Below are 14,209 nucleotides of genomic sequence, written 5' to 3'. Positions count from 1 at the left end.
AACAAACTGTTACTGGGAGCGTCTTCTCACATGGGAGAGAGAAGGTGGGCTTTGCAGTGGGTTTGAATGCTAACCTTGCTACTTGCCAACGATGGAACTTTGGGTGAATTACTTAAATCTCCCTGAGCTTCATTCTTTTCAGCTGAGAAATGGGGCTATTATCTACTAGGTAGTGCAGAATTAATTTTATTTAATTAATTTAATTATTTATTTTCAGAATTAAATGACATCAAATACTTACAGCACCTAGCATTGTAGGCCAGCAAATAAGAGAGGACATGTTGGTTTCCTTTTCCTGTGTTCAAAGCTCTGTAATTGAGTGACAGTCACCATGGGCATGGGGGGGGGGGCAGCAGATACACAGTAGTTATTCCTACATGGGCTTCAATAAGCACTAAGATGAAGTACAATAACTATTCCATCCCCCGTGTTTTCCTAGAGCTTTCTTCCTATGTAATAGTGACCTGGCATAAAAGGATGCATCTCAGTTTCTCAAAGACACACAGGACTGTGCTGCTGAAGCTCAGGTGCCATCATAAAATGCATTTATTTGTATTGGCAAGATACTAAACATGACAGCATTCTAGGAAGGATAAGACATATGTGAAACCTCTTTACACATTTCTAAAGCCTTTTTTCACACTATTCAGGCCACAAGAAAAACACACTTCAACCAACAACTTGTGCACATATAGTTTAATAGTGAGGCTTAGGTGAAGTCATCTTAAATGGCAGGTATTAAAATATGTTTGAAGAGACAACCCAACAACTGCACAGGTCACAACAAAACTTGAATTTCTAGGCTATGTCACTGTGTTTTCAGGCCTGCAAATCTCCTTAAGCTGTTCCAAAGCTACTTTATTAACTAGGCAGGTATATTTAAGCTTTAAAGTTTTAAAATGTTGATCTTTTTTCAAAGGCACATGGAGGTTTTCTTAATATTGAAGATATAATATTTACTACATGTTCCTTGACCAGACCTTTTTTGGCAAATGACCTTTACACAGATTATAAGATTCCCCACATGCCTTTACATAGCAATATATTTGCCAGCTCTTGCTCATACGTGAACGCTGTGGATAATTGCTTTGCACACTGGGCTAGGATCCAGGGCATAGTGGCTGAGGCCCTCACGGGCTTACAGACCTAACTGGACAGTTTGTCAAGCAGCAGGAAATGCGACCAGGCTTCTCTACCTCTTGCATGTCAATGGAGTTCACAGTGCTAACAGCCAGCGATTGTTCAATTCAGTCACCATGTTTTAAATCAGAATTCCATATTCTTAGATCAGAAGGTACCAAAGAAAGCCATCCTTGTTGCTGGAATTTTTAAAACACTGAAGTTGCCATTATAAAAAAAGAAATTGGTTAAAAGGCAAAATTCATCCTTTGCATACTTATTTGACAAACGGTAACAAGCATTCAAATATTTAGAGTTAACTCACTTGACAGCTATCACAAGATTTATCACGCTGGCTTCAGCTCTTGAAAACCAGCTTCCCAAGTTGGAGACCACACACCTTAGCTGGGTTTTCACACCTCTGTGCTAGCACCTGCTATCAGACCACCACTCAGCACCAAGAGAAATAGTCAGCCCCTCGCTGAGAGTTTTAAGTTGTTGCGGCACTCTGCAGGAGACAATGGCCTTGACTTCTTGGTTGGAGAGTTAAAAAAAAACAAAACAAACCATTTAACATTTTAAAATTGGGAAACAAGTCCAGACAAGGTTACAAAGTTATCTGAAGGCACAAAGAATAAAGTTGGCAGGTAGTTGATAAAACCAGGCATATACAAATACAGCTTAAAACAATTAAAATGTATAAATATTTGTGTATTGTTTTTCCTCCAGTCTGGTTGTTGCTGAAAATACCTGCTAGTTCCACTTGGTAATGTGACTTCTGAATGATGACTGCTGGAACCCTGGACACTTAAGAAGACATCAAGAGAGTCACCATAATCGTCAAAAAGGTAACTGCAAAGGGCATTGTTGCCCAAATTCCACAGAGTTGCCTGAAAACTGAAATAACATAAGGCAGAATTTCTTTAAATACTTAGGTAGCTCAAACCTAAACAGAATGACTAATAAAGTGCAGATACACAATTATCAAACATGTACAATAAAATACATAAAGTGCAAAGAAACACGCAGAAGGGGCTGTTTTGCTAACTAAAAGTTCTAAGTGTTTTCCTTCTTGGCAGTTGCTGATGGAGGAGACACACAGCCTAATGGAGCAGCCTGAACTCCCAGGAATGACTGTATGATGACTGAAGAGGCATCAATTTCTTGCCTATTAATAGTTTCCCGGCTGTTAGAAGCCTACAGACTTTGGCATGCAAATGTAACTTCGGGTTTTCCTTGTCCCAGGGCAGGAATGCCTCAAGGGACCATGATGGGGGTCACAGTATATACATTCTGTTTACACTGCGCACAAACACACGAGAATGACTTTTCTTTTTTTTAGCTTATTGAATTCAGAATGCTTCCTAGAAGGCATGGGCTAAGGGTAAAAGGTCTCAACATCACAGTGATGATAAAGAAGAGCTATATTCACAGAGACGCGATCAGGACACATGCAAAAGCCACAGGCTTTCCCAGCGCCTTTGAAAAGGGTGCAGGCCTTTTCAAAACCACCTGTCTGGGCCTTCATAGGGCCAACTCACTCGTGCATCTACTCACCCAGCACCCCACCCAGCACATGACACAGCCGGGCCTTCTGGATCGGAGGCCACGGCTTAGACCAAGTGACCCAGACGTTTCAAATGAAAGACAGCATAGGCGGGCCACAGCGAGCACACGTTGCAGCTGCGGGAAGTGAGGTCCGACAGTCCCGGCTTGGGGGTGCGGTGTGAGGCAGGGCCACCTCCCAGACGCGCGAGCCCCGCCAAGCAGCTCAAATAAAGTGGATCCAGCTCTCCTCACACTCCCCGCGCGGCATGTGCAGTGCGTGGTTGCGGCACGTGAGACTGTAGTCGCGGCCGTTGTTGTTGTCCCAGTGCTCGGCTCCGGCCACACGGTAGCGCAGCGCGAAGTGCACGCGGGAGCCGAGCTCCAGCAGGAAGGGCGGCACCGGGAAGCCGAAGGCGAAGATGTCCTCGGAGCCCCCAGAGCCCGCCGGCCCGCGCCACCGCGCCGCCACTTCGTGCGCGCTGCGCCAGTCCGAGAAGGTGTAGCGCACCGCCACCTGCTTCTCGAAGGCCACGTTGCGCACGCGCACCGTGCCGCTGATGCCCAGGTCCGAGCAGGTGACGCGCTCCAGGCACACGAGCTGGCGCCCCAGGCGCTCGCCGAAGTCCGGAGCCTCGACGGGCGGCGGGAAGTCGGGCACCAGGCACTGCAGAGTGAACTCCAGGTCCTGGCTGCTGCAGCACAGGTCCGAATTGATGGCGAGCCGCGACAGCACGTGCAGCGGCACGGACGGGTCTTCGCCCGCATTGAACACCTTGACCTGTGCCAGCTCCAAGCCCAGCGCGTCCGCAAAGCGCACGCGGTGCTGCCGGCTGCAGCCGGGTCGGCACGCAGCGCCCGGAGCGCCCGCGCCCTTTTGGCGGCGCTCGGGCGAGCTGGGCAGCGAGCGCGCCCGCCGCAGGATGATGGGCCGCAGGCGGGGGTCGCAGCCAGACGGCGCGGGCGGCGGCGGAGGCGCGCTGCCCGGGCTCCCCGGGGGCCGGCAGGGACGCGGTTCCCGGGCCGCGCCGCCGTCCAGGTCCGAGAGGCAGCTGAGGCTCCGCGGGGCGGGCTTCCGGAACCCGACGGTGGCGGGGAGGACCGCCGAGCCCGGGCCTCTGGACATGGCCCAGCCGACCGTCGAGCGATGGGGAGGCGGAACCGAAGGGCGGCCTCCCTCCCGACCCTGAGTCCGCTCCTTCGGTGTCCCGGGATGTGCTCGGCGACCCTGGGGAGGGTCCGCTGGAACTGCCGCAGGCAGAGGACGCAGTGGGCCGGCTGCGCGCTCCCCCAGTCCGCCACCTGGTCCCTCGAGTCCTCCCCCGGGTTTTCCGCTTTGGGCAGGAAAAAAAAACAAACCAGCTGGTTTCCAGGACGAACGTTTGCTCACGCAGACGCTCCTCGGGGCCGCAGCGGAGCGCGAGGTGGCGGCGGCCTTGGGCTTCCTCCGGGTGCGAGGAAGGAGGTGTCAGCCCAGCGGCCCCACCCCGGCCGCGCGTTACTCACCCGGCCGCGACTTGGAGGAACTTCCCGGCGAGCCTCCGCCCCGCCCCTCGTGACGCGGCAGGCGCGGACTCCCGCCGCCCGGCGCAGCCCAGCGCAGCCGTCTGCCTCCCGCTCGGCCCCGCGTCACGTGTCCTCCGCGGCGGCGAAACAGGTCTGGTCAGTGTCTGTCTGCGTCCGGCCGGTCGGCCGGCCGGGGCGCCAATCGGTGTGAGATCGGCGTCTGCTCGCGCGGAGGACCCGGAGCGTGCACGCTGCGGTCCCGGGATTTCTGGGCTAATGCGGGCGGGGGAGGGGCGCACCACTCGGTCTGCCCAGGAGCAGGTCCCCGGCTCATTTTAAGCCTCGAGGGTAGCTAGCTCTCTGGACGTTTGCGCTGCAACACGGACCCTAGGCCAGACCGTGGGATCCTGGCTGCGTAGAGGAGAAGCGTCGTGTCCCCGCGTCACCCACAATGCTTTGCCGCGGGGACCGTTGTCCCTGTCCCTGGGGGGTGGGGAGGGGGCGGCACTGCTGCTACTGCTGTCTCTACAGAGGCTCCAAACTGGAGAGGAAGATATGAGAACGAGGGTTAAGACCCTGTGACAAATGATAAGGCTGCCTTTAAGCAGCCTCTGGCGCTTGGGACGCATTTTTGTAGGCAGAATCCAGACTTTTAGCTTTGTTCCCGAACCTTCAGGGAAACCTGAGCTTGCTTTCTGCATCCTTAGGGACCCCGCAGGCTGTCACCTCTTCTCTCTCAGTAACTTTGTCCAGAAAACAGAACAGCCCGGGGTGTAAAGCTTGCCAGGTGAAATGAAGTGGAGAAGATGGGAGTGCACTTTCTAGAGCGTTCTAGAGTGTTCCTGTACCATCCAAAGGGACAAGGCAGCAGGAAAACCAGACTAATGAATTGATTTGGCGAAGAACGTTTTCTACATCTGAAACGAATCGAGCAGTTGATTATGGTCTCATTCATTCATTATAAGGGCCCGCATGTGATTTTCCTTCTCATCATATGTACACAGATCAAAATGGCATACATGCTTATTTTGAAAAATAACAGACCAGAGTTTTAGGAAGGAAATAAAAATGTATAATTCCAACTCTTCCATTTTTTCAGAGGCAGGGGATTTTATGGAAGAAGGAAGATTCACATTCAAATGGGGCACTTTTAGTAGACCACTCAAGAGGGGGGAAGCAGCTTGGGGTGGTACCAATCAACAAAATGTCACAGAGAGAGAACACTGTGTGATATGTATTATACTGATAAATTTTTCTTGGACTGATGTGATAGTGAAGGCTGGAGGCCTGAAAGGGGCCCTTTCCAATAGAATTCAAGCTCCGTGAGAGCAGGATAGGTATCTAACCCTGCTGTTTTCTAGGCACACTCTTTGTGGAAGGAAGGAATGGATGAATGGACATGGGAACTTTGGAGTAACAGCCAAACTTAATTAGTCCCACAGATTTCCTCAACAAATTATTTCCAAGGAGATTTTGTGGGTGTGTGCATGCATGTGTATGTGTGTGTGTATAGGGAGAGAGATGAAATCCATTTATAGTAGTGTGATCTTGTATCTAATACCTGCTGTGAAAAACAAGCAAAATAGACTAAACCATAAATAGAAGGCAATATCCCCCCATTCAAACTTTTTATACAATTTGAATATTTAAGAACAAAAAAGTGAAAAGCAACACGATAAGGATGATAGGGCGTTTGCAATTGGTACTTACCAACACTGTTCTGTTGCTTCTAGTTCCGGTGGTAAGGCATCCTTCCCAAATATTAGAGGAGGAAAGAAGTCACTTCCCCTGCTGTCAGCATCTTCCAACAGATTTAGCAAGAATATTTCGAGCACTACAGAAAAGGTGATGTAAACTTAAGTAAAATCTCATTTAGATTTGTTCTAGTTTTTCATGTTTCTTTCTTGTGTGTGTTCGTAAAATCTCATTTAGATTTGTTCTAGTTTTTCATGTTTCTTTCTTGTGTGTGTTCGTGTGTTTAGGGTATTTATTAACTATATGTCTTTCTTTTTAGACAGTCCGTCCAACTCTAAATGATGATCAGCCATGTGACTTTTTCAAGAAAGGGAATAGGGTGAATGAATCTTATCAGAAAAGCAGGTAAATAGTTTTTCATGTAATTGCTTTATCTTGCAAAAGGCTCAGTATCTCAGTTCTTCAGATTGATATGTGTGGTTGGGAGAAAAATATGTCTGTAGACAGAAGTATATACACTATATTTCTTGTCTGACAGAAATGGTTTTGAACATCACTAGTTGGTAAAAATTCTAGGAGGTCATAATTCTTGCACTGTTAGCAGAATCCACAATTTTGGGTAATCATCGTTCTATGTTTGTTTTCCTTTTCTTAAAAAGGATACTAGTAATAACTTTTATGGATGCACATAGACAGCTAGAGGTAAAAGAAAGTTTTAACAATGTTGGTTATGAGTTCTAAATCATGGCAGTTACTTTATCCATTTCTTCATTTTTTTCAACATTTATTGAGCACATGTCATGCTGCTGGCAATTATTTAACCTCCTCCATGTTTATCAAGAGGTGGTACATTTTCAAGTAATCACTTATTGTGGTGGAGACCTCCAGCAAGTGAACCTCTGAGGTTTCTACAAAGCATGCTTACCATCCATTTTTTTTTTTTTTAACCACACCAGACTGATGTTGCTGAGAAGTGCTATTCATCTTGGTAAAGTGCATTGTTCTTGGTAAATAAGTTGAAAAGAAAATATTTTCACCTCTGGTATGAGATGCTGCCTCAGAAATAAATTAGAGGAATCAGTTGCCATGCTAGTAATGTGTACAGTATTCATATCTGCCTCCCCACTGTTCAAAGGGCAGTATTAACGAGGCCCTACTGCAGAGCATGGGGAGCTGTCTTCAAAAATATCCCAAGATAAACCATAGTGGAAAAGAATATTTTAAAAAAAGAAGGTATATATATATACATATATATATAACTGAATCACCTTGTTGTGCACCAAAAACTAACACAACATTGAAAATCAACTATACTTCAATTTTTAAAAGTGATAAAATTTTAAAGAAAAAAAGTAGCATTTAAACCTTTTTAAAAATTCATATTGTGTTATCAGGCATTGTGTGATTTTATTCCTATCCCTCTAAACACTGTTTTCCCTAGTGTGTTTTCTATTTGAAGATACTCTGACGCTTTGATAAGCTTTTGGCTTAAGGTGTAGGTTGTATATGCTACAGTTTTCCTTAGGATATTTGCTGACTCAGAGTTACCACCAACCAAGCAATTAAGTTCTGTAAAATGTGTCTTTTACATCCTGTTTATGTTTAATTTAAAATAGGTATATAAAAGAAAGGTGTGGATTTTACTTGTTTGTGTTGTTAAACAGTGCTCATCATTAACAACAGACTGAGTGTTCTGCAAGAGATATTTTTCAAAGTACACACAATGGGTTTAAGATGATAATATAAGTACTTTATGAAATGTTAGTGTTTTTCTTAAAAGCTAATATTTGCTGCAAAATGAATCTATGCATTTACTTCTGGCACCTGCTTTATATTAATATTATTTCTTAAATAGAATTACCAAGTGGAAAACTGTCCTGTAACTTGAGAGTTTAGAGGCCTCACCTTCTCTAACCCGTTGTCATAGCTGAAACGTACAACTAGAGCCTTCTTTTGATTACTTTCTTAAATCATTAGAAGGCCAGTTTGTGTCACATGGACTAAGAATTGCAATTTTATTTCTCGCAGCAATATGAATGCAGGCCCATCTCGGAATAAAGTACAACATCCCAAGAATTCCAGAAAAAGACAGAGTAAACCCCAAGTCCCCCACATATCTTCCCAGCTGAAAAGCAGTCTCAGAGGAGGTGTCCCCCAGCCAACTGACGATAAGCTGAAGGAAAGCATTTCCCCAGAAGGAAACCTCAAAAGGAGTCCCCTCAGCCCCAGGTATCGGGGTCCCTCAGGGAACAAGCTGTTTCTGGACTTTCAGTCCATGAAAATCATCAAAGGAGATGCCGAGGAGGAGGACAGTGCCAGTGACCTCTCTGATTCAGAAAGGATTGCCATCTCCCCATCCCCCCTCACGCCTCCTGATCTTCACCTTCGAGCAGAAGAGATTGACCCGGTTCACTTTGATCTGCACCCGGGGCAGGGCCCCACCCGGCCTGAATACTGTTACCCCGACTTCCTCCCGCCCCCGTGCAACTCCTGGGACCTGCGGGACATGGCCATGCTCCTGCACTCCGAGTGCAGGACAGAGGCCGTGCCCAAAGCTGGGGGGCTCCTGGGCAAGTACGTAGACAGGCTTGTCCAGCTCGAGTGGCTGCAGATCCAGACCATCCAGTGTGAGAAAGGCAAGGTGGCCAAAGGGAGGCCTCCCACTGCCCCTGGAACCTCGGGGGCCCTGAAGAGCCCTGGGAGAAGCAAGCTGATGCCTAGCGCTCTGTCTAGGCCTCAGCAGAAAGGGCCTCCGAAGTCAGGCCCTTCACGAAAGAAAGACACGCTCTGTGAGGAAGTCTATCCATTCTGTTACACTGGTGAGGCTTCCCCCAGGCCCCTTGATGTGCTGAGCAGTAGCCGATTATGTTCTCAGAAGCAAACCCTGGAGGTGCAGACAGAGAAGAAGAAAAAGAAATTTAACAAGAACTCCAGGCTGCAGCCCTGGGACTTATCCTGCGGGGACGGTGGCCCCAAAATCGAGAGCAATGGGAACCTCCGTGCATCCCAACCGCCAGCCATGATCCTGGATCCCTCAGACAGCTGCAGGGCCGCCCAAGCACCAGCACACACAGGTCTTAAGAAGAAGGGAAATGTGAGTAACTGTGCTCATGCCACGATATCCAGCGAGAAAAAGCTCAAAACGAATGGAGGAAAGCAAAACACGTACAAATTCAAGAAATAACTGAGATGATGAGCTGCAAGGACCTGCAGATGACTCAGTATTAAAGCTCTTCCAAAAGTTCCCCACCAGTGAATTGTAAGAGACTTTGGGTTTACTGAGCTTGAAGGGGTGGACAGTTCTTTAGTCCACCCACCCTCACCTCCACCCCGGCCACACAGGGTTGTTTTCAAAGAAGGAAATCTTTAGGTAATCATACTTTGTGTTGACAGTTGTAGGCAAACTTGAGGTAAACATCAGCCAAAGTCTGTGCCACAGAAAGAAAGAAAACCACTGCTCTCTAGCGGGACTTGAGTGAATTCCACTTCTGAAATCTCAGCCAGGCTAGATACAGCACATGTGAGCTAGTGGGTATGGCTTCAGACAGTAGAGAATCCTGAGTGTCTGAGACAGGGCTCTCTGCACCCTGGCCCTAAAGGATTCAAACAGAAGTTCTGGCTGTTTCACCCCAGGGGAAGCTTGGGCCCTTCCTCAACAGCATCTATTTTGAGCAAAGTCATTTATCACTAAGTTTCCTGGTCTTAAGAGACAGTGGAATCTAGGGCTTTCATGGACTTTCCCTAACATGGGTTTGTTGTTTTTTTTTTTAAGAAGGCCTTTTAGAGGTGGTGTGAAGTCAATTTTTTGTATTCTGTCAGCATGCAGACTTCATCCCAGTGGAGGTTGGTGGGTCTAAGCATGGTTGTTGGCATGTGGTGGGAGGAAGAATGAAATGTTGACACCTAGAATTCCTGGCGGCTGGTGTCTCTGAAGAGGTGCCACAGGTAAACTGCTTTTTAGAGTTTGCAAATGCAGGGCCTATAATCAGACAGATAGACACGGAACCACTTTGAGTGGAACCGTTATTACATTCCTGATTTGGGACCTGGGCCCTCTTCTGTCGTTAAAATGATGATCTGTCTTCATTTGCAAGAGCAGGACTTTGTTGGGGGTGGGGGGAGCATGACTAAAGTTACTGAATGAATGTCTTCACATCCTTACATGGCCCTGTGGCTTCCTGACTCTCCTAAATGCTTCTTATGTTACTGCTGTTAAGTCACAAAGATAGAAGGCAGGAGGAGAAGGGGACAACAGAGAATGAGATGGTTGGATGGCATCATTGACTCGATGGACATGAGTTTGAGCAAGCTCCGGGAGTTGGTGATGGACAGGGAAGCCTGGCATGCTGCAGTCCATGGGGTTGCAGTTGGACATGACTGAGCAACTGAACTGAACTTAAGTCACATCTACTTGTCCCTATGGTTGTGTGAAGTGATTGCTTTTGATATTATTGTAAAAATCTTTAAAACCTTTGGTTGACAATTCTTGATGTACAGTATGTTTTAATGACTATAGCTGATTTTATTCCTTCAAACGATTCTTCTATTTTTCTTTATATATATGTCTCTGTTTTTTCATCTTTGGGGCAAATGAAAAACTTGGCACATTTCATTTGAAAATATTTACCAACTGGCAGACTTTTTACCCAGCAATTCAGTGTCATCCAAGTCACTGTTTAAGTTAACATAAAGACAAGATGCATTTATACATAATTAAAAAATAATAGGTCAAAATTGAATATTAAGATGCCATATGAAAATCTGATCTTAATAATATTAAACAACAAAAATGTTTATGGTAGTCCTTTTCTTTTCAGACTCTATTTCCAGATTCACTCTTATAGTCTTTCTTCTTCACACTGCCCTACTAGAGAAAGCACTGGTTATGGTAAGATCTTAGGCCTTTTTATAAATGAACAAAAGATATATATCTGCCCAGCATCACTTCCATGGTTTACAATTATACTGTAACTTTTGTACTCAGTGTAAGTATGGTATTTTTAAAACATATTGTTATTCATAACTGTTCCTTCCTGTGGTTCCTAAGCATTCCCCTACATGTCCTTTGACGGCCCTGCTTCTGTGATCACTGATAGGCAAGTCCTGTCTACACCCCACTCATGATTTCTTTTTCTGCTAGGTGTTCATGCAGCTCTGTATGAAGTTGCAGGGCCAATAAATCTCTGTAAGCATGTTATATACACATATATGATCCTGATATTAATCCTGATAAAAACCCAGGGTTTATGCTGAGCTGCTGCCTCTCGCAGTAACATACCTGTGCAGGAGATCTGGACAGTGACATGGTTTACGTTTCCTGGCCTCGTGTATGTCTGAGCTGATTAAGAAATGTTGAGGTAATATCTCGGATGTTACATTTGTTCCTTGCTCTTTGACTTGGTTGCTTAATTCGGAAGCATAGTTATAATACCACATGTTAGGACAGTTTGAAAAGCCTGAAAAAGTGACTTTGCTTGTTTAGTTTTTGGCCTCTGGTTGGTAATTTTAAGAGACATTATTGTGATTGGATCACAGCTCCTAATGAATATAGGTTCATTCCAGAGCAGAAACACACTTCTATGATTTCTGATGCGCATATCTTAATGCACTAAATACTGCAGATAAAAATCTTGCCACTTGAGCAGACCACATTACAGAGTTGAGTCATGAACTCATTCAGTCCATCAGATCGAAGTCATGGAATCTTGTGACATGAGTCACTGTATTCCTAAGAAGTGCCTGTCATTTCTGTGCAGTTGTTTACATAAATGTTGCATTTAAATCAATTAAAGCAACCAATAAAATGGTAGCAAAAAAAGAAACAACCCCAAAGTTTAGAAAAAGTGCTAAGAACTGTTTCAAGCTCGGAATCAGGGGGAAAAGTTGTAAAAACTACAGAAGGGAACTACAAAAATATATCAATATTAGCTACAATTGTTTAGGTTGGGACTATTTAATGACTATAAACTGACTGAAAGTTTGTAGCTTAACTGGGATAGCATGGGGTTGGCAACCTATGACAAAAAAGATGGGGGGAGAGGGTATCACTGGTTTGTAGTGGTTCTTGGGCCTATTTGGTTAGTTTCCAGAGAGAAGAATTTCTACCGTTCCTGTTTAAATATCATATATTTTCTCTTTCCTTTGTGCTCATTTACAAGAGTAGTAAAACAAAAATATAAACCTCTTGGTGGTACTGTATTTCAAGGTAATAAGCAGTATTTATTATTTATTCATGAACATGTATGGAGCACCATTCAAAATTCAGCATGTTTGCTATTTGCTATGTAATTATTGTATGCTTGGTTTTATATATAATAAAACAATACACAGGTTTTTGTGAATCTGGGCTTTTTCCTTCCTTGAGATCAATTGAATATCAGGAAAACACTATGTGGATTTTTCTGGTATGGTTTTGATTTGCTTTTTATACAGTTCTATTTCAGAATTTGTCTTCATTCTCCCTGATTCGTTCAAAAAACTGCTGAGGGGGAAATTCTGTCCCAATTAGTTTCATAATTCTGAGCCACAGACATGACAACAGGACTGGACGCATCTGAGGAAGATTTCTGGCTGCACCTTTGCTGAGTCCCTCTTCCTCTTGTTATACACAAGGGTGGTTAGGGACACAGATGGAAATTCATTAAAATTAATGTGTTAGTAATAAATTGCATTTTAATGTCGAGCCCTGTGTCTTTTGAGGGAGCCCCCAGGTTAGGAAGTAGCAATTGTGAGTAGCTACTGCTGTGAACATTCTGAAAACCTTTTTGTTCCTCTTTCTAAATTCACTCTGACAATGAGGTGTCCTCTTTGGGGTCTGCCAAACAGTGGCAGTTTACAAAGAATAATTTTGGGGGTGTTAAAAAACAAGTTCACTGAGTAAATTTAAATCTTGTTGGCTTTATCCTGTGATTAATGAATTGACAGCATCCAACCTAGCAGACAGAAAGGAGCTGTGAGGGAGGGGCCGTACAAAACGGAAGCTTTACAAGCAGAAGGGACCGGACAAGAAAGTGATACCAGCAGAGAGCAGATTGGTTGTGGCAAGGTCGCCTTCCTTCAGGGGCCAGGATGGCAAGGGGCAACCAGGCAGATGACTTACCTGACTAGGCTATTCCTGATTACCGTTCCTTTTCAGGAGAGCCGAAACGGTCAGTCTCAGTTGGGTGAAGTAGGGCTTAGCATAAGCGACTCATCTGGGGCTCGCTGTCTCATTTTTAACAGGGGGCTTACAAATAACTGTTTGATAGTTTGAAAATGAACCATGCTGGAGGTTTCACATCATTAGTTTGTACATAAAATGGTAGATTATTTTTGGATGTGGCAATTTTCTTATCCACAAGGTGGCGACTAATCCTTTTCAGGCAGCATTGAATTGATTCTGTGATGCTTTCTAAATGAAAGATTTTTATTGTGATCCAGAAGACATGGGGAGGGAGGAGGAGTGTTTGATTTCAGAAACAAGAACATTTTAAGCTTTTTTTCTCTGAAAGATTTGAGAACTCATTTGAGCAAAAATCAATTTGTATTGGGCAGTACCAAAGGCTTAGAGGTTAGGAGCACTTCCCAGACAAGACCTGAAGGCAAGGAGAAGATGCAAAACAAGGGAAATATTTGATTGGCTGTGGCTTAAGTGGTTGCACCATTTGGGAAACCCTGACTGGCTGTTTGTGTTTGGGTTGTTTTTCTTACTCTTGAGGCATTTACAGGAAATACTCCACTAAGGGTTTGGTTCCATTTGGTAGGCAAGGAAAGGGTAAAAACCACCTCAGTCCAAAAGCCTCCTTGCATCATTACTTTGACATCATAAAACACTGTTTATAGAACAATGCTCAATGAAGGGACATAAATCATGCGTTTTATAAAAATCTTCATAGAGACTCAAAAGATCCAATTCATACATCTCTGTCCTCAGCAATTTGATGTTTAAGAGATTAGCTGAGATAACTCTGGAAAATATACTTGAAATTTTAAAAACAGGATAGTCATATATATCATTGTCCCAGCTTGTTGGATATTTTAGAGAAAATTAATGATGCATATTTAACTTTTGATTCCATTCAGCTAGCACTATTCTATGCCTGTTCCTCATATTCTGAGCCCCACTTCAGACCCACTGAATCTGAAGGAGTTCAGAACACACCATGTATGCCAAAATCGCTCTGGCATAGAGATGATTTTGAGTTAAAGGCATTTGAAAGACAGCAAATATAAGAAAAACACTCCTATCTTCCTTCTTTTCTTTAAAGGTAGGAGATGAAATTCCTGTAAGACATGTTCCCCATACCAGGAGGAAAGCAACATATTTATCATCAGGGATGAGAAGTTGAGGCCAAGAGAATTCTAC

At 44.8% G+C, this 14,209-nt stretch overlaps 2 protein-coding genes across 7 annotated transcripts; one reads left to right on the top strand and one right to left on the bottom strand.

The window, feature by feature from the left end:
- Positions 1–2,763: 2,763 nt before the first annotated feature.
- On the bottom strand, positions 2,764–3,924 carry PPP1R3D (protein phosphatase 1 regulatory subunit 3D). The gene has a single exon (XM_065921683.1). It carries the CDS (start codon positions 3,788–3,790, stop codon positions 2,891–2,893), a length of 900 nt encoding a protein of 299 aa, XP_065777755.1. The 5' UTR covers positions 3,791–3,924; the 3' UTR covers positions 2,764–2,890.
- A 297-nt stretch (positions 3,925–4,221) lies between these two features.
- FAM217B (family with sequence similarity 217 member B) lies at positions 4,222–10,659 on the top strand. 6 transcript variants are annotated; one of them, XM_065921681.1, is made up of 4 exons: positions 4,222–4,321; positions 5,904–6,015; positions 6,189–6,270; positions 7,894–10,659. In XM_065921681.1, the coding sequence occupies exon 4, from the start codon at positions 7,898–7,900 to the stop codon at positions 9,047–9,049; it is 1,152 nt and encodes a 383-aa protein (XP_065777753.1). In that variant the 5' UTR covers positions 4,222–4,321; positions 5,904–6,015; positions 6,189–6,270; positions 7,894–7,897; the 3' UTR covers positions 9,050–10,659. The 6 variants fall into 6 exon arrangements, with proteins under 6 accessions (XP_065777753.1, XP_065777749.1, XP_065777754.1 ...); XM_065921677.1 differs by having other exon boundaries at positions 4,228–4,321; positions 6,185–6,270; XM_065921682.1 differs by having other exon boundaries at positions 4,254–4,326.
- Positions 10,660–14,209: the final 3,550 nt, after the last annotated feature.

This window comes from Muntiacus reevesi, chromosome 2 (genome assembly GCF_963930625.1).
Source record: "Muntiacus reevesi chromosome 2, mMunRee1.1, whole genome shotgun sequence".
NCBI classification, from domain to species: domain Eukaryota; kingdom Metazoa; phylum Chordata; class Mammalia; order Artiodactyla; family Cervidae; genus Muntiacus; species Muntiacus reevesi.
Note: the sequence above shows the minus strand (reverse complement) of the source record. Positions and strands in the feature narration are given on the sequence as shown.